Source organism: Carassius gibelio, chromosome B18 (assembly GCF_023724105.1).
Source record: "Carassius gibelio isolate Cgi1373 ecotype wild population from Czech Republic chromosome B18, carGib1.2-hapl.c, whole genome shotgun sequence".
In the NCBI taxonomy this organism is placed as follows: domain Eukaryota; kingdom Metazoa; phylum Chordata; class Actinopteri; order Cypriniformes; family Cyprinidae; genus Carassius; species Carassius gibelio.
Genome location: NC_068413.1, coordinates 22,165,448 through 22,191,382, shown reverse-complemented (window position 1 = coordinate 22,191,382; position 25,935 = coordinate 22,165,448). Strand labels below are relative to the sequence as shown.

The window sequence follows — 25,935 nt, the reverse complement described above, 5'->3', positions numbered from 1 at the left end:
TTCATTTGGACTCGGTCTTGGACTTGGACTCGAAAATTTTGGACTTGGACTTGACTTGGACTCGAACCTCTTTGGACTCGGTCTTGACTCGGTCTCGACTAGTCCTGGACTTGGACTTGACTTGGACTCGACAAAGCCGGACTTGACTACAGCTCTAGCATCCGCTGTAAAACTTACTTAAAGTATGCAGTGAGTTCAGTTCCACTGGATGATCCTAATTTTAAACATCAGAAACAAGCTTTGAAGTCAAAATAAAATGACAATCAAATACCATTTTACTTCCCCAATCAGGGTCTGAAATGAATGTTTTCAGTCAGCAGTCAGTTCACATGGAGCCCCAGATAAGACAAATAAAAGATAAGAAAAAAATGCCACAAATTAAGAATTAATTCCTATGATATATTAATTTGTTCCCCATGATTTATTATTTCAATCCTTCATTTTAGGCAAATTGTGTCTATGTGTAATAATTGTTTCCCACAATTTCTAAATTCATTCTTTTATTTCATTTAAAGCAGTACAACTTTACATTTAAGTAGTATAGTAGTGTGGACAGGATTTAAAGGGATAGTACACCCCAAAAATGAAAATGACCCCATGATTTACTCACCCTCAAGCAATCCTAGGTGTTAATTTAGAGTTCTTCTTTCCAACGATTACAATTGGAGTTATATCAAAAATGTCCTGATTTATAATGGCAATGAATGGTGGTCAAGATGGTCATCGTTAGAAATAAGGAATAAATGTCTATCAAGTCCCATTTTGCTAACTGCTTGTAATACTGCTAACCCATACATAATCCATGGTTGTGGATCAGTGTTATACAGCAGTTTTTGAGCTGATTGTAATCTCAAAGCTGTCCATTTAGCGGTTAGATCAATGAGACCCTGACCACCCTCAAAAACAGGTAAATTCAGAATCCCTGGATGAACCCAGTGATGCCCCCCCCTCAGAAATTTTTTTTTCTGGAGTAGCTGTAAAAGTCCAGCTGGAGGGTCTAAAACAGTCAGTCGATGCCACAACATTGAAGCAACTAAATTGTTTATCACTAAAACTCTATCCTTGACATGATAACTGTGGCTGATTTCATCTAATTCCATCTCTTCAATCGTCCTAAAATCTTTTCAACCAGTCCATCCCAATTCCTTCTCATATACTGCTGAGTGCCCGAAAAAGATTCCAAGGATCTTCAATCCCTCTGTGTTCCAGTGGCACTGTTGTGGAAGATGAGGTGGGACTTCTTCCTGCCACTGACCACTAAGTAATGCTTCCATTTTGTTCCAATTTACCTTCACTGAAGATGCTTTTTGAAACCAGTCTAGACACTTCCTCAACTGAAAAATGTCTTCTTGAGATCTTATAATGTCTGTAATGTCATTAGCATAGGCTGTAAGCCTTACTACAGTAGTTTCTGATATATTGGGATTGAGGACTAAAATACCTTGTAGCTTTTCTCTGAGAACTCTCAATAAAGGTTCGATGGATATTGAATATAAGAGTCCTGAGACGCTGCATCCTTGTCTTATGGCTTTACGCACAGGAAAAGTTCTTGTTAGTGTTCCGTTTATCTTCAACATACCAAAAACATCTGTGTAAAGTATCTTGATCCATGAGATGAACTGTTCTCCAAAACCAAAAGCTGATAAGGCATTAAAAAGGTATCCGTGATCAACTCTGTCGAACTCCTTTGCCTGGTCAAATGATAAGGCCCACATCAAGTCCATAAATCTCAGTAAAATGCAACAAATCTCGCACAAGAAAAAGGTTATCAAAAATAGAACATCTTGGAATGCAATAAGACATAACATTTTTCAAGCGGTTTGTTAAAGCCTTTGAAAGTATCTTATTATCTATCCCTAAAAGGGAGATAGGGCGCCAGTTCTTTAAAAGTCCTAAATCTCCTTTCTTTGGCAATAACGTAATTATTGCTCTTCTGCAACTGAGAGGAAGAAGTCTTGATTTTTCACACTCAAGAAACACGGAGTGCAGATCTGGTCCAATCAATGACCACAAAGCCTTGTAAAACTTGGAAGTCAGTCCATCCAATCCTGGAGATCTTCCCACAGACTGCTGTTTAGAAGCCTCGCTCAACTCTTCAAGTGAAAGCGGCTTTTCTAATAGCGTCTTCTCATCTTCCTTCAATTTTGGAGTTCCAGTAAGAAAGAAATCTGTTGCTTTGGAATCACAAGGTTCAGCACTATACAGTTCTTCATAAAAGGACAAAACTTGTGAAGTAATTTCCTGTTCTGTTGTCTCTCTTCCATTAGATAATTTGAGATGACTGATTGATTTCTTGTCTCGAACCTTTTTTCCACCACTTTCACTTATGGAGCTATTCAATCTCATAATTTCTCGTTTCAACTCTTCAATTTTCGTATTATACAATACAACTTTTGTATTATTTTTAACATACTGTTGGCAAAAAGACTGAATATTTTTCCAATGTCCCACCACTGACTTAGGGATTTAAACTCTGTCTTTCTCTCTCTCTCCAAGCTCTCCAAAAGAAATCATATAGATGTACAAACGTACGATCTCTCAACACAGCGTTATTAAAATGCCAATACGATTTGAAGGTTTTAATCGATGTTGTAAACAGAGACATAGAAATGGTCAGAAATTGGAGTAGGAACAATTGTGCTATCAAAAAAAGTTTCCTCTTCGACATTTATGAATGTATATTCGATCTAGTCTAGCGCCCGATATTGTATTGGAATTCACTTTCATCCATGTGTACTGCCTACTTTTGGGGAAAGATTCTCTCCACACATCTACGAGGGAATAAAAAGTTATTACTTTCTTAAGAGCTTCAGTGGAATTAGGATTCGTCATGATTCCTATCAACTATATTATTAAGAGTACAATTCAAATCTCCAGCCACAATAATCAAGTTATCACAAGGAATATTAATCATTGCGTCCTGTAATTTCTTAAAAAATAAACCTCGTGAATACCCAACATTAGGAGCATACACATTAATAAAGGAGAAAGACAGACCTTGCGAAGTAATATCCATGCATTCTTCCAGGAATAATTTCTATCATATTGGAAGCGTTACCCTGAACACTTTCCGATATGAGAACAGCTATTCCAGCACTTACATTGGAACCATGGCTAAGAAAAGCCTGTCCTTTCCATTCACTTAGCCATTCTGCCTGGTTAAAAAACATCTGTGTGTGTTTCTTGCAATAATATCATACTTGACTTTTTAAAAGCCAACAATTTTAAAAGTGCACTTCTCTTTTCTTTACCAGACATCCATTTACATTTAATGATCCGATATTTAAGGATGTCATTATATCTTAATGCAGCAGGTGTTATCTCACAACACTATCTTTTCCCAATCTCTTAGCAGCTACTTTTTTCATATCTTGATTAATCATTTTCTTTACTTTGTTAATTATTTTTTTAAGACGATAACTTTTTTGTCTACTAAGCTCCTCAACTGTTGCATTTATCATCACATCTATACAAGATGCTAAAAATCTTTTTAAATCTGGAAAAAACAAATCAAACTGTGGATTCCGTACACCTTTAGTTTCATTAAGGAAAGCACTAATCTCACTTAACGCAGAATATAATTTAGTTTCACAGCCACTCAATTCTGATGTGCCTATTTGAGAATCAATGTCTCCCATTTCTAGAACACTCCCTACAATCTGACATTCATTTGAATCACTATCAGACCTGGCCACACTAGAGATGGCTGGAAACAACTGACTACAATTTTCATTTACTTCGTCTGATTTATCATCATTTTTGTCGTTTGTTTCTACATCAATAGATTTCCATCTCTGTTTTTAGACTGAGAATGTACTTTCTGTGCTTCTATATTTTCATTTTTTATTCAGCATTAGCATTTGTAGCACCATCTACTGTATCATCTACCGTGTTTACATTGTTTATCTCTACATTTCTCTCAACAGCTTCATCTATCAGTTCATGAACAGCCTCGTTACTTTCTTTAATGCTCGCATTTTTCTCCTGAATGGCCGCATTATTTTCCTGAATAATCTGCATTTTTTTCCTGAACGGCCGCGTTATTTTCATCAAAGGCCACATTATTCTCCTGAACATTTATTTTTGGGAGATGTTTGTGAACCTGCCAAATTGTTAGCGCTCTGTTGTTTGGGGCATGCCTGTTTTTGATGTCCATATTCACTGCACAAAAAACACGTTATCTGAAGTAACAAAGAGAGTATAATCTTTACCATCTACTGCTATTTTTAGCACAAGATTAAGCGGCTCATTTTGTGAATTGGGTATCATGTACGTAAAACGTCAGAAAGACATGACATGCTTAAAGTTTGGATTTTTAAGACCCAACGGAATCATCTTAATAGGAGCAGTTAATTTTCCGTAGCGTTCAATAATCTCTTTCAGAGTTCCTTCATTTATGAATGTTGAAAGTACAACTTTCTTAGAAGGATTTGACAAAGGCAGTACCAGTAAAAAAGTATTGTTTACAACAAGTCCTTTCTCTAACAGTTCATCGACCATTGAAACTTCTTTGAGAAATATCACGAGTGCTCTGTTCATCCTAAAGGCAGATTTAATATTAAAATCAACGACCTGTTCGCTGATCGCTATCAGTACGTCCTCAATTGACATGGAGTCATCCAGCGTGCACTTACAGCCATGATCGAGCGCCAAACGGGTTCCGTACCTGCGCATGAACCCGGGCTGACCGCAGTCAGCGCTCCGAAGTTACACTGACAATCTTAATTCAAAAACTGTTTATAATTTAAGAGAAATGGAATAAAAAAAACAACAACAGGGAATGCCAAAAAACAACGTGCTCTGCTTCAAACACTCTCGATGCTACCCACAATCCTTAGAGAGAGAGACAGACAGAGAGAGAGAGAGAGACAACATTGATTTATCTGCAAATTTGATTAAAAGATGAATATGCAAGGAAACTACAGAATGTCACATTTTATTATTAGGTCTTTCGACACATATACGATACATGTTTTACCACATAAAAAGGACAGCACCTTTAGAGTTCATCCCATTATATGATGTGAGCATAAGTATTGGAACAGTTGAATTTAAGGCAGATGTAAAAGATTAAAAGCTAATATTTAGTTGCAGATCGCTTGCATGCAATCAGAGCAGTGAGTCTGCAACCCATAGACATCACCAGACTCTCGGTCTTATGCTTTGAAATGCTTTCCCTCAGCCTTTAATGCAGCCAATTCCAACTGTTGCTTGTTTTGGGGAGTTTCTTTCTTTAGTTTTCTCTTAAAGGTGAAAATTAATGGTGAAATTAATGTTCAATCCGATTTAAATCTGGAGATTGATTTGGGCAATCTAAGACTTTACATTTCTTTGCCCTGATAAAGTCTTTGACTGAACTGACAGGGTGTTCTGGGTCATTACCCTGATCCAATATGAAGTGCTTTCTATTGAGCTTGGTGGCATTTTCTTGAATATTGGTAGCCAAGAAGATTTTGTACCCTTCCAAAATCATTCAACTTGTCACGATCATTAGCTGGAGTACCCATGAACTTCAGTAGAGGGCACTCCACTCAGGACTCTTGCATTCGGTGTCCATTTACATTCCCCACTCCATTTCCCATAATCTCGTGCTTAGGGCTAATCACTGTTGTTGGATTACTGCCTGTTTGACCACTCTAGATAAACTACTGCAAATGGATCCGAACATCTCTGACTCTTACACTGCTACTGTCATCATACATTAACTCATCATTAAAAGAAGAGGTCCTGTTCTAGAGACAGCCATAGATGCCCATGCCATGACACCACATCCACCAAGCTTCACAGATGAGGTTATATGCTTAGGATAATTAGAAGTTCCTTTTTTTCTCTACACTTTTGCTTTTGAATCACTTAGAAAAAGGTTAATCTTTGTCTCATTGGTCCATCGACTCAGTTCCAAAGCTCTACTGGTTCACATTTGTGAAGAATCTTGCCTTTCTTGCTGTGTAGCTTCCGTAATTCTGTGTCAGATTCTCCTGCGGACTGTAGATTGACAGAGCATCACCCCAGCTTTCTGGAGGTTGTTGGTGATTTTACAGACATGTATTTTAGGATTCATTTTCACAGCTTTCACAGCTGATCAGGTCGTCGTTGGTTGCTGATGCCGCTGGTAGTTTCCAAACTCTTAATTTTTCCCATGCTCTTTGTTTTTCCTATAGTTCTAATTTACTTCATCTTTTGTTTTAGCATCCAAATTGCTTGCTTTTCTTTCAGTGAATCAAGCAGATATTGTAAAAAAAAAGAAGAAAAAAGATAAAAACTAATTTCTCACTTAAAGATTAGCTGACATGCATTCAAATCATAAAGTAATCAGTTTTCTCACATAAGTCAGGGTACTAAATTAAGTGTATTGAACCCTCTCCAATGTGGAAATCCATTCCAAAAAAAAAAAAAAACATATTCTCACTCCAAAGTGGTTAATGTCATGCCCCAAATATCATGTAATGGCGATAAAATTACATCCCAGCATATAATAACATGATAATAAAATTTCCATCCCCTTCACATCAGTATATCAATGGTAAATGTTTCTCAATGAAAGCAATATGGCACATTGTAATAAAGGCCTAAAGGGCGCTGCTAGCATCGGTAGAATGATGCGCATAAGTTGTGGAATTGCAGCATTTATCAGACACCAAGGAAATGAGAGTGATACCGGATGAGATAAGCCATGCCTAAAACATTTTACATGTATCGCACATCGATAAGGCGGCAGTGAAAATCTAATTATCTAAATGAAGCACAGACTTTATTCAAGTGACAAACAAATTTATATTTATATATATATATATATATATATATACACACACATGGCAAAATGGGAAATCTTTCAGCCTAGGGTGGACTCTCATATATTTGTCCCAAATAGTTGTTTTTGAAATTTCATGGAAATCTATGTGAATGGCACTCTGTTTCATGGCAGAACTTTGATTAGCCCCTGGAGTCAAAGTCACCATCAGTTTGCATACACATAAAAAACTATGTTTTTGGAAAAAGTCCCTTTTATAGCAAGTCCATTCACTGCATGGCCATCTTGGGAACAAGTACAGTACATGCAAGTACAGCTCCCACCTGCCTGAATGTGGAAACACTGCAATGCCAAAAATCACTTATCAATGGGAATCACTTTCAGTGCATGAATAATATTTTATGATGTTCTACACTAAATGCTAGTACCCCATAAAAGCAGGCAAAAATAACATTTAGCAGTCTTTTTGTTCAATAAATGTGAACATTTTTGCCCAATAAAATTAATCACAAAAGGTTTTGGGTTCAATTCCAAAAGGGACACACATATAAAATAAAATACTGATAAAAAACTTTCACTTTTAGAAATGTATAAGCCTGAACGCCCTGTAAGTCACTTTTAGCATCTGCTAAATGCATAAATTATACATTATAAAAGGAACAAATTAGTACATATTAGTATCTGAAAGGTAGAAAAGTGCGTTTTTTTTTAATGAATTAAAAATGTATTATTAATAAATTAATTATTATTAATGTAATAAAAAATAAAAAAAATCATTTTTTTTGCCTTTTTTTCTGCATAATACAGTATTTGTGATGCATTCCTAAATGCTTGTGGATGCATTTAAAAAAATACTTTACATTTCAAATAGTGATCGACCGATGTATCTGTTTACCGATATTTTTCCCGATATTTAAGCATTTTTCCATAATCGGGTATCGGTTTTGTAATATCGGATTCGCCGATTTACGGCGCCATCTTGTGGCCGTTTTGACATTTCCGCCATTGCAGCCCGGGTGTCTGAGGAGATCATTCAACAACAACTCAGTGCACAGGTAAATATATGTTCTACTTGGTTTGCTTTAATTAATCAACTTTATTTAACATAACAGACATGCACAAATGAGATCTGAGACATAAATTCCTGATATAGTTAATTTATGCAGCTTGTTTCTAAACAATTGAGACGAACTCATTGAGTCACGTAGTGTAATTCATCATGTCCTGCCCCAATAAAGACGTATCTTTACATGAATTAAATAAAACAGACAAGAATGAGTGCATGTTGAAAATAAAAGCGTTGAATTTAATTCTCTATCTGTTGTATTTGCTCACCATTAGTCTAGAAGAGAAAGTTTGTTCATATTGCTTAGCAACTGACGGATGATCTGGAGGCTTAAGCGCGGCGACTGAATGAAACTTTTGACAAGATTATCTTGTTTAAACACCCTAGATTATATTATCATTTACTACATAACAATTATTTCGCTAATACACATATAAATATAGCCTACCGCTTTGTGGAAATTAATTATTTATTATCTCCATGCGCGATCGCGGTTGATTAAGTTATAGTCAAACAGCACTTTGTCAGTTGGCATTTCACGATTTAACGTTAGATTAAATTTAGATCATAAAATGCCAACTGACAAGTGCTGTTTAACTTTATATAGTCTCGGGAAAAAAGTTCGTTCATATTGCTCAGCACCTGACTGGGTTGATGATCAGGAAGCCTCAAGCAATGCCACTGAATGAAACTTTTGACAAGATTATCTTGTTTAAACACCCTAGATTATATTATCATTTACTACATAACAATTATTTCGCTAATACAAATATAGGCTACATATACCGCTTTGTGGAAATTAATTATTTATTATCTCCATGCGCGATCGCGGTTGATTAAATTATAGTCAAACAGCACTTTGTCAGTTGGCATTTCATGATCTAACGTTAGATTGAATCTAGATCATAAAATGCCAACTGACAAGTGCTGTTTAACTTTATATAGTCTCGGGAAAAAAAGTTCGTTCATATTGCTCAGCACCTGACTGGGTTGATGATCAGGAAGCCTCAAGCACGGCCACTGCATGACATTTTTGAAGGAAGCAGGCTTACAGGGCAGAATGCTGAAAGACTCTGTTTTCTACACTAAAACCTAGTTCTGCTTAACTGGGAGTAAATAGCTATGCACTCCTAAATAGCCCTCCCGCCCCCACCAATATGTTAGAATCATTTTAGTGCTTTATTTTTTTACCTGTTTTTATTTTTTTACCTCATCAAAGCTTTTATTTTAAAACAAAGACACTTAGTAACAGTGCGCTTAAATTTTTTGGACTCAGACCCCTCTATTTATTTGTGTATAAATATAATGTTTTTTTTTTTTTTTTGTATGCAAGGGGGGAGTGATTGTTATAAATAAAATGTTTTTTTCAGCTCATTTGTGTTGTAATAATTGTCAGAAACAGAAGTATAACAGTAAATAAATATCGGTTCTGCATATCGGTTATCGGGTACATAAACATACAAATAATCGGTATCGGTTATAAAAAACCAATATCGGTCGATCACTAATTTCAAACCATTTGCAAAGTACACATACCATTTTCAAAAGCATAGCCTTGTCTAAAAAAAAAACAGACCTACAACTGTAGTATCTCTCCATCCGACGAATTTCACAGCTCTTAGAAATAGTCTACTGTGTATTTTCATAAACGCGGACACCAGCAGGAACATTTACAGAACATCATTTATTTATCTATACCAGACTGTCACACACGTGAAGGGACCATTAACGTTTCCTTTGTTCGGGGTTCATACAAAAGTCATGAAACAGAACTGCCAAATTATAATGTTCTTTTGAAGGCTGACAGGTAATGTATTACAGAACGTCTCGGAGAGAACTTGTATTCCTCTGATACCCAATCAGATGCTCTTGACAGGAAGACCATACTGATTTGCCATGAGAGCGGCCCATCAAAGAGACCCTCGTCTACCTCCAACTTAACAAGAAGCAAGGGATTGTTCTCTCATCGAACCTTAGGAGTTCCCTGTCCTTTGATTCCACTCGGAGGGGATCGAACGTGGATGAGTCTTGCTCCAGGTAACGATGACAATCGCTTATCAGCCTCTCAGCGGGGGTGCCCATGTGTCAGCCGGAAGAAATCAGGCCTGGCACTCCTCCAGTCAGCAGCTCTCTGAGCACCGATCCTCCAGTCAGGCCTGCTGTATCTCAACCTAAACCACACTGCATGTGCTTGGAACTCACACGAGGAGAGGGGAAATAAATATTTGATCTTTCAATTTACATGCCCAGGTGACTTCTTTAAGACCTGTTGGAAGGCTATTGCTTAATAATAGCTCATCAGATCTATCTCTCATAGGGCCCACGGCATTTTAAAAGTATTGGGTTGAAACCAACTTCGCACCACTTTTGACACGCGTAGCCTATATATTTTACAACCTACGTGTTAAAAGTTTAACTTTTAAGGCTTTTCAAGGTGACTTATATCAAATCACGTGGATTTTTGAAAGAACAGTTCACCCTTAAAAATAAAATTTCCAGAAAATGTACCAACCCTCAGGCAATCCAAGATGTAGATGAGATGTTTCTTCATCAGGAAAATATAAGGAGAAACCATCACCAATGGATCCTCTGCAGTGAATAATTGACATCAGAAGGAGAGTTCTGATAAAAACATCACAATAACCCATAACCCAGCTCCATTACAACATTAGTTGCTTGTATGAAACGAACCCTTCATTAAGGCGTTTTAACTTTAAACTGGTCAAAATAGTCTATAATTCATAATAATGCTTCCTCCAATAAAAAACGTCTCATCTGAACTCTCATTCTGACGGCGCCCATTCACTGCAGAGGGACCATTTCTTCAAATCTGACATAGAAATAAACTCATGGATGGCCTGAGGGTGAGTACATTTCCTGAAAACAAAAATTTTGTGTGAACTATTCCTTTAATGAAACTTAATCAGCAACAAATTTGATTAACAATTAGTGATGCGCATAGAAAACTCTCACCAGTCATGTCCATGGACAGAACGCATCAGAAATACAGGATAAAACAGAGAGACCTACTCCTTTAAAGTTCACAATTGTCTCTGAACGAACATTGGCGTGCACATACACACTATGCATATTTAACTTTGCTCTGTTGTATATGCATTTTTGGACTTGTAATGAGATATAAGTTCCAGTACCTTATTATTGCCAGGTTTTAGAATACAATGTCTATTTGAACCCATTTCGGCACATAATGTATAGCATAGCCTACACAGATGATCGTGGTAGCACTTTATTTTACAGTCCTGTTCCTCATGTACATACTATGTACTTATTATAGTAATTACAATAACTATGTAATAACTAGGTACTAACCCTGAACCTAACCCTACCCCATGTAGTTACCTTGTGTTACCAGAACTTTCTTAGAAAAATACACTGTAAGTACACTATAAGTACATGTTAGTACAAGTACTGTAAAATAAAATGCAACCATAATTGTTTTGTTTTTTCAGTATGCAAACATTTCGGAGGACACAACTGGTATGCAGGGTTTTTTTTTTTTGCTTTTATAATAAAACAAAAATAAATAAATTAATAAATGCTTTTTAAATCAGATTGATCAAAACAAACTGTAATAGATAAATCCATTATCAAAATGATTGTCAGTGATTCAACAAAATTAGCACTGCTGCATTTACTGTACATGGGGCACAAATTAGAAATGTTTTGCAACTTTGTTAAATGTCAATTTTTAGTGAACTGCCTACATTCATTTTAGCGAGCCGTATTTTAAGTTATCATAGGTGCTCCTGAAACATGCAAGATGATTAAGTGAGAGAAGTGTTGAAAATATAATTACAGTTCCTTTGGTACCAAAAAATAAATAAAAATGGTTACGGTATAGAGTAGTTTGCTTACATTGTAAAACACCAGACCCAACTGTTATTAAAATGGATCCAATATAGACAGTTAAGTTTTTTTCTTTTTTTTCTTTCTTTAGTTGCATTGTGCAGCTCGTATAGACACAGTACTGGCAATATTTTAACATCACATTCTTTTGAAATCATTTAGTCTAGACTCCCATGCACTTTATTTGACTCTCTCAATTAATAGTTATTCAAACATAGCCATGTATTTTTATTTTTTTTTGGCACACTCTGCAAGTAAGTCTGTTTTTCATTTTTGCTTTAGTAGAGGCCTACATATTCTGAAAACAAAAAAAGACAGTTTAACGTATTACTGAACAATAAGCTAATACATATTCAGTTTCTTATTCTCTGTTCTGTTCTAGTTGTCTGACTTGCAATATGTCTGATGCGAACCTTTAGGTTACATTTCTCTGTGTCCGTGGGTGAGCGAGTACCTAAAGTCTGTCAGTGTTTCCAGCGGAGGCTTCATTAGGGCATTTCTGGCAATCTGAAGTGAGGTGTCAACAACACACTGACAAATTTCTTCAACATGCCAAGTCAGAAGTGCATCTAAAATTCTGACACATTTACCAACTTGCGAGAAAGTTGCATCATTAAAGAGAGCTTAAGGTAACACAAACGCGAGCAGCCAAAAAGATTTCTGCCAATCAGACAGGTCGCAGCGACAAGACAAGACCTCCATTATCAGCCTCATTCAGATGGAAATACTAGCTGTCAAACACGAGAACCACAAACCACTTTGTTCACGCTGGCACAACGGCTTCAGAAATACATTCATTCTGGATAGATTCACTCTTACAAGTCTTGCAAACAAGCCTCTTACAGCAAAAGCAAAGTGACGTGCATCTCAAATGGTAATCATGCCACGTCTACAAGAGAAAAGACAGAATGACAAAACCAGGTGTCAGCTTTGATACACAAAAAGCAAAACAACGCATGAAATACATTACATAAACAAAACCAAACAGCCATCCAGTAGAACAAACAAATGAATCTCATTCAGATTCCATCAAACAGTGTCACTTTTAATTAGCAGCAAAGAGCATATCGTTTAGTGCAAACTGTTCCTTTCTGCTCAGCAAAGCGAAATCAATTATTAACATCTGTAGGGATTATTTAAAGCTCACTGTTATATGCATTAGCTGAATGGAGTTCAGTTACATCTGAGAATTCATCTGGAGAAATGATCAATTATACAGTACTGTATATCTTCAGATCTTGGCATGAGTTTCGTTAGATATAAGACAATGTAAGAGAGTGAGATGAAAGACAGGCATACTGCTAGTCAAGGTCCAATGATAATACTAGGATTTCTTGCAACCAGCAACAGAATTTGGCTTTTCAAAACCATCTTCTCTTTCACTAAGGCTTAGAATTAAACAGGTAGTTTTGTTATGGCTATGTCTTAAAAGCTTTTATTTAAATTCCCTATTTATGCGAAATGAGAAAGTGTTAACTTTGCCATCTTGTCCAGTACACTTCCCAATTATTCAAATACAGCATCTCTGAAAAGTCTGCAATTGTGACAAATTCATAAAACAATCAATCCTAAATATAGGATCAAATTCCCCAAATTCCACTTTATGCCCCTTTATATGTTTTTAATTTACTTGTATTCCATTTTAATGTTTTAATTAAAATGTAATAATCAAAAGAATATCTAAACAGCTGAAATAATAAATTCTTCATTTTTAGTTTATTATTATTATTATTTAAAAATAAAACGGCCCTATAATATTCTAATTAACATTTTTCTGGACTGAGTTTTGTGATTTAAAACAAATAGTCTGCCAAAAATGATGGTAATTAAATTAATATATAATCAAACTAATAAGTAATCAAGCAATCATTTTTCAAGTACTTCACAACAGAGTTTAACTAAGTAAAAAAAAAAAAAAATGAAATAAAACAGTACAATAAGTAGATTCTAATGTACAATAGCGATACATTTATGGAATATCTTCTTAAAGGTAAACCATATTTTTATTTTGTAGTAAAGACCTGAGAAACAGCAGTTTTAGACTTTACACTTATTCTGGTGCAACATTAATTTAAGGTGCCCTTGTTGTTACACCTTACATACTTCTTATTTTAACTACAAAAAAAGTATGCATAATTATATGCAAATAATAAGCCAAACCCTAATACTTACCATATAGTAAGTACAAGTACATGTAGTAAATATTACTCTGTACTTACAGTACACGTATAATTACAATGTAAAAAGGACACCTTAAAATAAAGTGTAACACTTATTATCATCTACAAGCTGCTGCTTCATTCATTTACTTGTTAGAAAATTTGTGAATGCATTCATATATATTAAAATATATAGAAAGACCTGAAGAAACATTGCTGCATCTTGAAAAAAATAATCATGATATACTGATAACTGTACCTAGTTCAGGAAGTTCAGCCGAGTTTCGGTTAATGGTTTGTTTGGAATGAGAAAGAGGTTTTCAGTTCTGTAACTCACCATATCTTTACTTAGTGCACTGAAACTTTTCTTTCAACAGTGTGCTATATTTCAAAAGGACCCAGGATATTCAACATGATAAACTGTGGTCGTTATGTACCAGAACGGAGCTAAGTGGTTGAAAAATGTGACTGAAAAGTAAAAGTGATTCCTAGTTATTTAAAAAGGAACGTTTCAAAGGCAGAGCACGTAATTACATTTTGATAAAATATTACAAAGACAACTGTTGCCCTGATGAATAATGCACAGAAAGACATGGATCAAAAAATATAAATGGGCTTAATTTCAGATTTTGTTCCCCCCTGATATAAAACCTCAAAGAATGAAACAAGGCTTTGATCAAGGTTGTCAAACCAGCAGGCCAAAGATCTGTTTTTTTGCAAACATATTTCTGCAAGCAACATATAAATACTGTAGCTAAACACTGATTGCTGTGTAAATAGATATGTTTTTCTGTCTGCTGGAAGGCAGTCTAATACACAATAAGTCAACCGAGTGCCCATAAGCCAACAATGACAGCATCCAGGTCATGCACATCTACATGCACCAGCCAGAGGGTCAGAGACATGGCCATTTACAAAAGTTGGATATTTTAGTACCCTTCATATGATATAGCTGTTGTTATTATTTTGAATATGTTTGGTTGGTTTCTATGACCTATTATTATATTTAATTATATTTTTATTTTTTTGTCTAGTTTCTCTAATTGTCTTTTATTGTTTTTTTGTATTTTTTTTTTACTAATTGTTTATATACTGGCATTTATGCTCAACAAGGTTGCATTGATTTAATAAAAAATACTGTAATATTTTTACAATTTAAAATATATTTTAAAGGAGACCCTATTATGTCCCTTTTTACAATATGTAATATAAGTCTCAGGTGTCCCCAGAATGTGTCTGTGAAGTTTCAGCTCAAAATGTCTCTTTAAATGCAAATGAGCTGCTGCTCCCCGCCCCTTTTTCTGAAAAGGGCTGTGGAATACCGCTTGTTCCTCAGATACTCTGCTAAAAACATGTTTGGTTTTGATTATCATGTCTATTGCTCTTTGAACCATATTATTTTAAACTTATTCGGGTGCACACATCCGAAGCACGCACACAGAAAGTGGTATGTGAAAACTAAACTTGTCTTATTCTGCACAAGTTCACATAAAAATCACAGATGAGTTACAAAAACAGTTGGTTATGTCTGTGAAGGTACATAGCTAAGAAAGAAATCATGTTTATATTAAATCTGAATGGCAGCGTAATGCAGTATACAATAAATCTATCAATAAATCCACTGCTCTCTTGTCTCCTCGGAGGCTAGGTCTCTAAATAGTGATCTGTGCTCATCAGCGCCGCCAAAGACAGACCAGTTAACATGCTTTGCTCAAACTGGTACATCATTGTCACTTGCGAAAACAGAATGGCGGCGTCGTGGATGGAAACTTGCAGATTAAGGGGCTGTAATATTTAGGGTTGGGTATCATTTTAATTGTATCGATTTATCGATATTTTAATTGTTACCATACACGAGTTTCTCTCCGAACTATACACTTTTATCCCAGTACTTCTGTGATTTGAATGTTTGTAACAGAAAAAAAATATACTATGTGGTTGAAAAGACTGTGAAGTTTCATTCATGACAGATGACAGCTGCTCTATTTAGGACAATGGCAGAGCGAACGCAAATTTAAATGTTCTAATCACACTGGTGTGATCGTACTCTGCACGGATGAACCAACAAGTGATCACAACATTAATCGCACACGTCAAAGGTTAAATGAAACAGAAAAATAATTTTAGGAAAATAATTTTAGTGATTAAGGAACAGAATAGCACTGGTGCTTGAATCATGTTCGTGAATTTTAACAATCTATTAAATTAAAGTGCTTTGTAATGTTGGTGGTGACACCTCTCTTGCAACATGTTTAGCTATCACAGATATTATACTTAGCTTTTTTTTCATCTAATCACAAATGTAGTCAAACTTTGGAGCGCTTAGATTAGTGAGCAAGGTCCTGGCAGATCGCTAGGTCCGGTCCTCACAGATAAAGAAAAAAAAACTCATAGTAATTGATAGGCAGAATTATGGAAGCTTTTTTTCTCAGACTTGCATGATATAAACTCACAATGGCAAGTTCTGAGAAAAAAAGTCAATTGCGATATAAAATATTTTTATCTTGCAATTGTGTCTTTATATCTCGCAACTCTGACTTTTTTCCCCTGCAATTCTGAGTTTATATTTCACAATTTTGATATTATAACTAGCTATTGTGAGTTAATATCATGCAATTCTGAGAAAAAAAGTCAGAATTGTGAGTTTATATCTCACAGTTCTGACTTTATTTCTCAGATACACATTTAAAATATTATAAAAAGTATTTTATCTCGCAATTGTGACTTTATAATTCGCAATTGCAAGTTTCATATTAATTCTTTGAAAGAAAGTCAGAATTGTGAGATAAAAAGCAATAACCCCTTTTTTATTCAGTGGCAATAACAGGCTTCCATATGGAATCTAAATTTTTATTTGACAACAAGTACCCCCCCCCCCCCCCCCCCCCAAATGACGGTTATTCTTTTTCATGTTTTCTGGATTGGTAGATGCACAGGGGACCTGATTATAGCACTTTAACATGAAAAAAGTAATGACCTGTCACTTTATGTATATTTTTTTTATATGCCACCTGAATTTTCAGCCTGATTACTCAGTGTCACATGATGATTTAAAAATTATTCTAATATGTTGATTTTCTGCTCAAGCAACATTTCTTATCTTTGTTACTGTGAAAACCCTTTAAGCTTTGTGCACAGACAACAATGTTGTTTTCACAGATCTGCGAAAAAGACTAAAAATGCTGTATTATGCATGTCAGGCCACTAGATGGCGATGTCACTTAGCAAAGAAACACTAAACGTCTACGCACATTCGTATTACTATAGATTGAATATGTAATACATATGGGCAGTTCGTTTTTTTATGGCGATAATGGTTTTATTTGCATTTTCACTAAGGTTGCATTTTCAGGCCCCCTCAATGCCGTTGTCTTGTAAATGAATGTCTAAAATGTATATAAGGTTCTTCAGTTAAAAACTGTGTCATGTTAACCCTTTTTGTGCCTTAGGTAACAACAACAAAACTGCAGCAAATAAGTTATACTGTATCACAGTATCTGTAGCGAGCATAACAAAAACAACTGAATCTGTTGACACACTGTCCAGGTATGTTCATTTAGCTACACTAGAGATGTTAAATGATGTAATAGTCAATAAAGAGTGTTTCTCTGATCCAGGTCATAATAGGCAACAGCTCTTGGGAGTGAATCTATAAAGGTCAAAGCCTTATTCACGCTGACATTGTTATAGATGGAATGGCTGGTGAAACATTTTCTAACACAGTGGAAACTGTGTATCTTGGTTCTTAGAGCCTTGAAGTATTAGAACCTTACACTGTGTAAATAACTCCCCACAAACCAATCTTTGTTCAGATTAATTAGCCTCTCACCATCCTGAGTCCTACTGACAGAACTAACACAGACACAGGCACACACTTGCAGTACTGTCGGTGAGCAAAGTTATCAGTGTGGGAGGAAAGGACAAGTCTACCCAACATTGTTTACAGCGCATTTCCTGTGGCAAAGCCCCTGGAGCATTGCACTTACTCACATAAACCCACACTACTCCCAGAAGACTAGTGAAATCCAAACAGAGACCTTACTAATGCAGGGATAGAGGAAGAGAAATGCTTTTTCAAATTTAGTGCACTGGCGGCTTGTTCTTTGCAAGAGCGGGGTGAACACGAATGTCACTTATCAATCCCACAATGTGGACTTATGTGTTTTTTTTATGTCTGCAATGTTGCTACTAATTTTCTTAAACTACAGTAAATATTTACAAAAATAATTAACAGTTCAAAATTACATTCTTATCATATTTAGTTTACATGACAACGATTATACAAAAAAATTTAAATTGAAACTGAAAAGTTTTTTTTTTTCGCATGCCAGGCCAGTAGTTGGCAATAGTACATGTCTATGGACATTTTGCATTTATATAGACTGAACATGCTGTACATTTGCGCATGACATCACCATTTTCACAAATTTGCATTGTCATAGTTTACATATAGACAATAATGGTCTATTTTCAAAAACTAGCAAATTGCAAATTCATTCGATTTGTGCTAAATCTTACATAATTTACGAGTTGCACAACTCGTATGAATTTGTACGAATGACCTACACCTAACCCCGGCCCATACCTAAATCGTACAAGCTAGGTTGTACAAATTCGTACAAATTAGTGACCTCATAAAATAAATACGAATTGGTTGTAAGATAGCGTTGCTAGTTTTTCAAAGCAAAGATGTGGGAAGTGTAATAGAAAAAATGCAAGGTCTCAAAGCCCATTTTTTAACAAGTTAATTTATTTTTACTTTATTTTTAGTGTTGTGCTTTGGATCAGTAGTTCCCAATCCTGGTCCTGGAGAACTGCCAGACTCATCAGCTCAAACACACTCATTAGCTCATTATTAAAGACTCCAAGACCTCAAATGTGTGTGTCAGACATGAGAGACATCAAAAACGTGCAGTGTTGGGGGTTCTCCAGGATTACGATTGGAACCACAGTTTCAGAAAAGATGCACAACAGGAAAACATGCAAGATGATCAAATACATCGGTCTAGAGCTTGTTTACATAGAAAAAGAATTAAAAAATAGTGCACTGGGATGGAAAAACACTTTCTTTGTGAATCAGCCCTTACTCATGAGTGCTTAGTTCTGACCTTTAATACAAGCACTTTTATATTTATACATTTATATTTCTGCTTTTAAAACCAGCTTAGAATTGAGGGTAGGTCTAAAGGCATACATTAAAAAAAAATTGCTTTTCACTTCTCCCATAGTGTATAATGTATATTAAAGTAAAGATTCTGAAAGCATCAAAGGACATCCTATAATAGTTTGCCATAGCTTTACACTAGTAAAAATAAATGTGCTATTTTATTATATGATATGATCAATATAATATTTTTAAACATGACGGTTTCATTATAAACATGGTGATTATCTTTAAGGTGTTTAATCTTTTAAGGTTAATTACCTTGTACAAAACTGAAAAACATTAAGAAGACCTATGTCTTAAAATATAGTGAATAATCTTATCAATTGCTAGGTTAATATACAAAATGCATTAAAAGCATTCGGTCAAATTAGCATAATTATAGGTGTGACCTTTGTTATTATTAACAGCTGTAATTACTGCAAATGAGTCGTTTAAATTTGCTGATATTTTAGCATGTAAATATTTAGAAGGCTGACTGACCAAATCACTGCTAAAAATATCTTATAATGCTGCAAGCTTGAGTATTGCGCTGGATTTATACATTTTTCGAGTTGTACAAAGCCTTCAGAGTGCCGTGACCTGTAATCTCCATTGTACATGCATTACCGAAAACAATTTTTCTGAGAACAAGTAAACGTTATTTTCTATGGTACTCGGCAATCTCACAGACTACAAATGGATCTCAACTAACCTAGACATTCACATTCCTTTACCACAGGGGTCAGCAACCTTGGCACACTGAGGGATAATAACTGCACGCGAGCAATACCGAAATATATGTTTTTCATTTAAATAAAGTACCTTGAACCTTCATACCAATGTACATTTTGAGCTATGTTATTTGTACATTATTCCTCAAAGTCAACCAGTCTGTTTTAATAAACGTCAGGAACTATAAACTAGAATTTTCGCCTGTGCTAGTTAACAGATCTCAAGACCGATGCACGCAGTCCGAAAACACATTGAAAAAAATCGCCAGCCTGTACAAATTTAGGCTCCAATGTACAATACTTCTTCCTAAATATTTCACTCAGAGATGAGGAGCAATTGTATAGCAGTTACACAGACATCATTATTGTAATGTGGACTGAAATCTGACCCTGTCATCCTTCTTACTCAGTGCTGAAGATCACTAATCACCTTCTTAAGGCAAAGGGCCTTTTGATCAGGCAGCACCTCTGACCCATTACGGCGGTAAGTAGTCTCTTCAGCTTGAGCTCCCCTTAATTACCTTGACAGATTCTCTGCTGCAGAATTAGATGGGACTAATCATGTTTGCAGAAGAGCCGTAGATCGTTTCAAACTTCCATTGGTGGGTGAGAAACTCTGAAGCAGAGCTAGACTGGTTTGTAATATATCAGCTGCAATGTATGATGGCTAGCTCCTAATATGAACAATTCTTGTTTGGATTCACATGTGCACTGATTAAACACTTACAATTAAATGAACAGCATGCATTAAACCGCAGATGTGGGTGTAAATTTGGGTATATGGATGTAAGGACACCAAAGTTAACAGTCTACAAACTAATCTCTAAAAAAATAACAATCACAATTGCGACTCAGTATGACATACTGTCAGCATGTATGTTTCTGGCAATTATTGAAACAATGCAAAAGCAAAAACAAAAACTACCCAGGAACAGGGTCTCGTATGAAACTTATGCCACAGAGTATTTGTATGTATTTTATGTAAAATGTGATTGTACTATACATACATTTACCTACATTTGCATAGACACAAAACTTTTGATTGCATTTCTTAAAAAAAATACTCAGTTGGTACATTTACTTTATTTGAAATTATAACATTTCATACTGTTCTGTGACTTCTGGTGCCACATTATATTATCTTAAACAAGCCTACTTTAAAACTTCAAAATGAATCAAATTTCTGAGATCATTTATCCAAGTCTTATGGTGCTATTAAAAAATGACCCCAAAAAACATTTTTCTTTGTTTTAATTGTGCATTGTGATACAAATATTCAGAATTAATTTTATTAATTCAAATATGAAAATGGTTGTACTTAAGTTTGGGGATAGAGTTAGATTTATAATATATAATAAATAACTATATTCATACACCCATATTGTACATTTAAACCGATTAAGTACTTGTAAATGTAAAAAAGGTAACAACTATATATTTTCAATTACATTGTAATTTTCTTGCTTAAAAAAAGTAAAAATCAAATCATTATTTGTGTCTCAGTCAAAGAAGGGGAAAATATGGTGAAGAAGCATAAAGAATGTATTGTATTTAGTGGTGGGCCGTTATCGGCGTTAACGCAGACTCTTATCGTGCGAAAAAAAAAATATTGCCGTTAATCTATTCTCAAAGTTGTGTTGGGAGCTGGGTCTATACTAAGCAAGCTATGATGACTTTCACCTTGATATTTTATATCAAGGCCAGCCTAAAAAGATGCTCAGGGCAGTTGACGGTCCACTGCTGCACATCTTCACGAAAGCTTATCTTTTTCACATGTTTTTACGCCTTAGCGCTTGTCGATTTAAACATTAAAGCATCAAAACACAAGATGCGGAAAAGCTGAACTGAGCAGCTGGTTACTCGCGCGCTGTGTTCGGTGCAGAGAGAGAGAGAGAGCCACGTATCACGGACAGCGACACTGAACCGAGCTCTCTTCTGCGAAGTTCTCCTCGAAGTCCCTCATGCACCTGAATGAAAAAATACAAATCGCAGTTTGAACAAACAAAAAGATGTGAAAGAGCCCAATTCAGTACTCGCGGTGTTCAGGTGTTCAGGGCTCACGCAGAGAAAGGCGTCTCAAAACACTTGAACATCGAACTTCCTTATTTTTGCTCTTGTGCCGACAAATACATACAAAATATGTATTTGTCAAAATATCCACCTTGGAAATTATGCTCGAAAAAACTGTCAGTTATTTCTTAAGTGAAAGTAAACAGTTGAGGAAAAAAATGGGATGTGTATAATATTGGATGCGTTCATCGTCTCTTAAAGTGACCACGCCTAATTTAGCGACTGGCTGCTGTAATGTTAATCCAAGAAAATGAAAATGAAAATCACTCACTGCTCTTGACTGAATTACTTTGTAGTTTTAACAGTCAAACCAAAAACTATTCAGACACCAGATATAATTTTTGATATATATATATATATATATATATAGCAAAACAGTAATAATGTGAGAAATGTTGAATGTGTCTGAATAAATGTAGGTCTCAGTGTATATTTCATTCTTACATTGAAGACTATCCAGTGCCATTTTACATTTAATTATTTGGTTTCTGTACCTTGACACCTACAAACTTGAAAAAAACTTAAACATTGTGTAAATAGCACAAATAAATATAAATAAACGAACATACAAATTAAACAATTTCAAACAGGGCCCACTGGTACAACCTTCAGCCGGGTCCCTGCTGACCCCAGCTACGGTACTGCTCACGGCTGTTTCACAGATACTCCGTCTGCAGTGCGTCTGCAGTCCATGTTCGTTATGTATGTGGTGCAGCACGGACTCGATGTGCTTTCACACAGGATACGTTTGCAGTTCCCTACTTGGTGCGTAAACGATCGCTGCACTGCTGCAGACGCAGTGCTCCTGGAACACAACTGGAATCCGTTTAACATGGGTGCATTCGCACTGCAGACAGAGTATGTGTGAAACAGGTGTAAGGTTGTTTGCAGCTTGTGCAATGTGGAATTAGTTTACAGCTTTTTCAAGCACTTTGTGATGCATTTTGGAAACAGGAGATGAGCCCCTTTTCTAATGCACCATCTAGCTTGATAAACCCCTTCTCAAAGACTTACTGTTTGTCAATTTTATTTGGGTAACACATATTCTGAATGCCTTCGGCAGAATTTGAATGAGCCATTTTAATCTAGATTAATATAGATTAATTTCAAGATCACAATGATATTAATCTAGATTAAAATAAATTAATCTATGTATTTTGCATGTATTCTATGTATGTACTATTGCATTACATTAAGGAAAAGCTAGAGAAATTTACCACCCCATATTCTAACCAAGTCACTATGTGCCGCCGTTAACCACAGGATTATATGACCTTTCCAAAAACATGCACCCCACTGAAGCATTGAATGAAGTGAACAAAATCCCACTGCCGCCCGGTGACACATCAGTGTGAAAGACACAGTGTTATTCATTTGGGTTCATATGAATGGAGAGAAGTATAAAAGCGCCTCTGAATAATAATGGAAAATGCTAGTTTTAAAAGTTTCCTGCTGGGCAGATAGCAAGGTTAAATACCTTTTAGGACAATTAGTCTTTGTACAATTTTTGAAAATGATATTTTTTTGTGTATTAAACTGCAAGGTAGGCTTGTCTGTGTGCCACACAAAGTAAGCTAAAAGACACAATAATGTTATGAGTATCAATGAAAGTAGCTTTAATAGACAAGTAACTTAAATGCACTAGTTCACCTGATAGTGAAAATCATGTCATTCACTCACCTTCATGCTTTTCCAAACCCTTATGACTTTTCTCATGGAACACAAAAGGGTAGATTTTTAATACTTCTTTTTTGCTCTTTTCCATGCAGTTGAATTATGAATGATTACTTTCTCCAGTGAAACATGGATAAGAGAAATGAGCACAGATCAAGTGCCATTCACAAGCAAAAACAGTATGTACAGTACACTATGTCAATGGATTTTGATGTGAGAAGACAACAGGTGATGGCTTTTTCACTGGAGGATGCGTTATTATGGTTTATGGACTAATATTTTGGCCAAAAGCAAGTGCATTCACAGCTGAGGATTCATTGGTGAGCAAGTAACGGAATGCTTTCTGAACAGATTTTTTTCTCCAAATCTGTTCATATGAAGAAACAAACTCATCTACAGTTATTGTATGGCTTCAGAAGAATTGGAATATAATCTAAGTCACACTGACCACTTATATTACTTCTATGGCATTTTTGTGTCCCTTTTACAGTTTTAGAAATTAGAAAGCACAGCCTTCAGAACTGAAAAAAGAAACAAAGTCAGTCAAGTTTTGAAAGACATGGGTCATTAAATGATAAAAGAATTCTCATTGTTGGGTTAATTATTTATTTAACAAACTTTAAACAGTTCTCCCATTGTCTGCTGTTACAGTATTTTAGAGCTAATGTGGCATTCACTAAAAACAAGTTATCTTTTGTTTCTATGTCTGAAGGTCAGCAGTGCCACATAATATTGAAAGCCTCAATTACACACACACACACACACACACACACACACACAAAAGAAGCCACAGCATTTCCACGGCCTTGGCATGGGAATCAGATAATCCAGGGGGCAACCTTGAGGGGGGTTCATACTGTATTTACCCACAATCTACATTCATGCATTATGTAGACAAATACTAGCTGAAAAAGCATGCATGGATGCAAGCACAGCTGCATATTTCAAGAATGTACTGTAAATACCAGCACAATCTCACGGCTGTTCCTATTATACGTTTTGGCAAATTGGGTGGCTGATTTGTTTGAATGCGTTTGATCTACTTTCATCCTAGTTATGATTTAGGGGTGAGGTTAGTGGACCTGCTTAATTTCTTTCAAAATCGATTCACATTGTATGAAATCACTATGCTTTTCCATGAAATCAGGTTGGAAATATACCATCTGAGCACCACTGGCATCCTGTATAGGCTACTAGACAGGTCTAAAAAATTTACCTGCATTTCACCATGATCCTTTTTTCAAGAAAAGCACTGATCAGTTAATAAACCAAAGGCCTCTAGTGACAGACTACACTGAGAAACACAACAGTCTCAATGTATCTGTAACCCTGATCAGTAAACTATTCGCCATTTAGAACTTCAGATAAACAATGAGAAGATACTATCTCACAAACATACTGAAATAGTAATGTTGACATTTCACAATGTATCTTCTTTTTTGTCTCTCTACCCGGACCAGAAAAAAAAAAAATGGTATTGTTATAGTTATCTTATTACATAACTGGATATATATTAACTTATCAGAAAGGAAATTTATAATGAAATGGAAGGGAGGATATTCAATAACAGGGTTAAGCCAAATATTATGTTTTAAAATAATTAAAATATCTTTGTTCGTGTATATATATATATATATAAATTTATTATTATTTTTTGATACAGCACAGAAAGATCAATGAGGTCAGGCTAAAATTATGTGATTAAAAACAGCTACATGTGGATTGTTAGTAATTTTATCAGTGAGTTTGTGTCTTTATTAAAAAAAATTGGACATCTGTTTATGGAAATATGATTTATAGTATTTCTAATACAAGTACTACATGTTTTATTATTGCTATTAATGATCACAGAGGAGAATAAACAAACTCGGATATTTCTTATTCATCACGTCGGCTGTGTCTAAAATCCTAGTGAGACGCATACCTAGACTCCATTGTTGAGCATCCCACGCGCACTCCCGCCTATACTGACCACACGTTTTCTAAGTAGACAGCACACTAGGTATTGAGTTCCAGCCCACATGAACAGTGGTATTAGGGATGCGGGTGTTATTGATGTGTGTTGATGTGTTGGTACTCACTCTTGAGCGCGCAGATCAGCTGGTGTCCATCAGTAATCAGCTCTTTGATGAACGTGTTTGTTCGGTCCAGCTCGATCTCGTGACATTTGAGTCTCTCTCTAAAGTCCGGACTGTCCACAAAAGAGTCACTAAACTCTAGAGTCGGCAACCCCATAATCAGACTTAAAATAAAGTACCACAAAACAACGCAACTCGGTATTTCCTCAGAAACACTGGCTCATCTTAATCATCCTTAATCACGCTCAAACGCGGAAAGTGTCGCTCTCTTGCAAAGACTCGTGCGAAAGTTTCTCTTCACTTCCGCGCGCTGAACTTTCATCAAGCCAAACTTCTGCAGCAGCCAGTCTGGGATCATGAGACTCCTGCTGGCTATATTAGATAACACCCGTA

The 25,935-nt window shown here is 35.7% G+C and overlaps 1 protein-coding gene across 2 annotated transcripts in view; it reads right to left on the bottom strand.

Moving 5' to 3' along the window:
* The window catches only part of LOC127977145 (rho GTPase-activating protein 42), a 103,775-nt gene extending 78,076 nt beyond the window's left edge, over window positions 1-25,699 (bottom strand). For both annotated transcript variants that reach the window (XM_052581849.1, XM_052581850.1), the window contains exon 1: window positions 25,546-25,699. In XM_052581849.1, the coding sequence (XP_052437809.1) occupies window positions 25,546-25,699 (154 nt within the window). The remainder of the gene's footprint in view (window positions 1-25,545) is intronic.
* Between the last annotated feature and the right edge of the window lie 236 nt (window positions 25,700-25,935).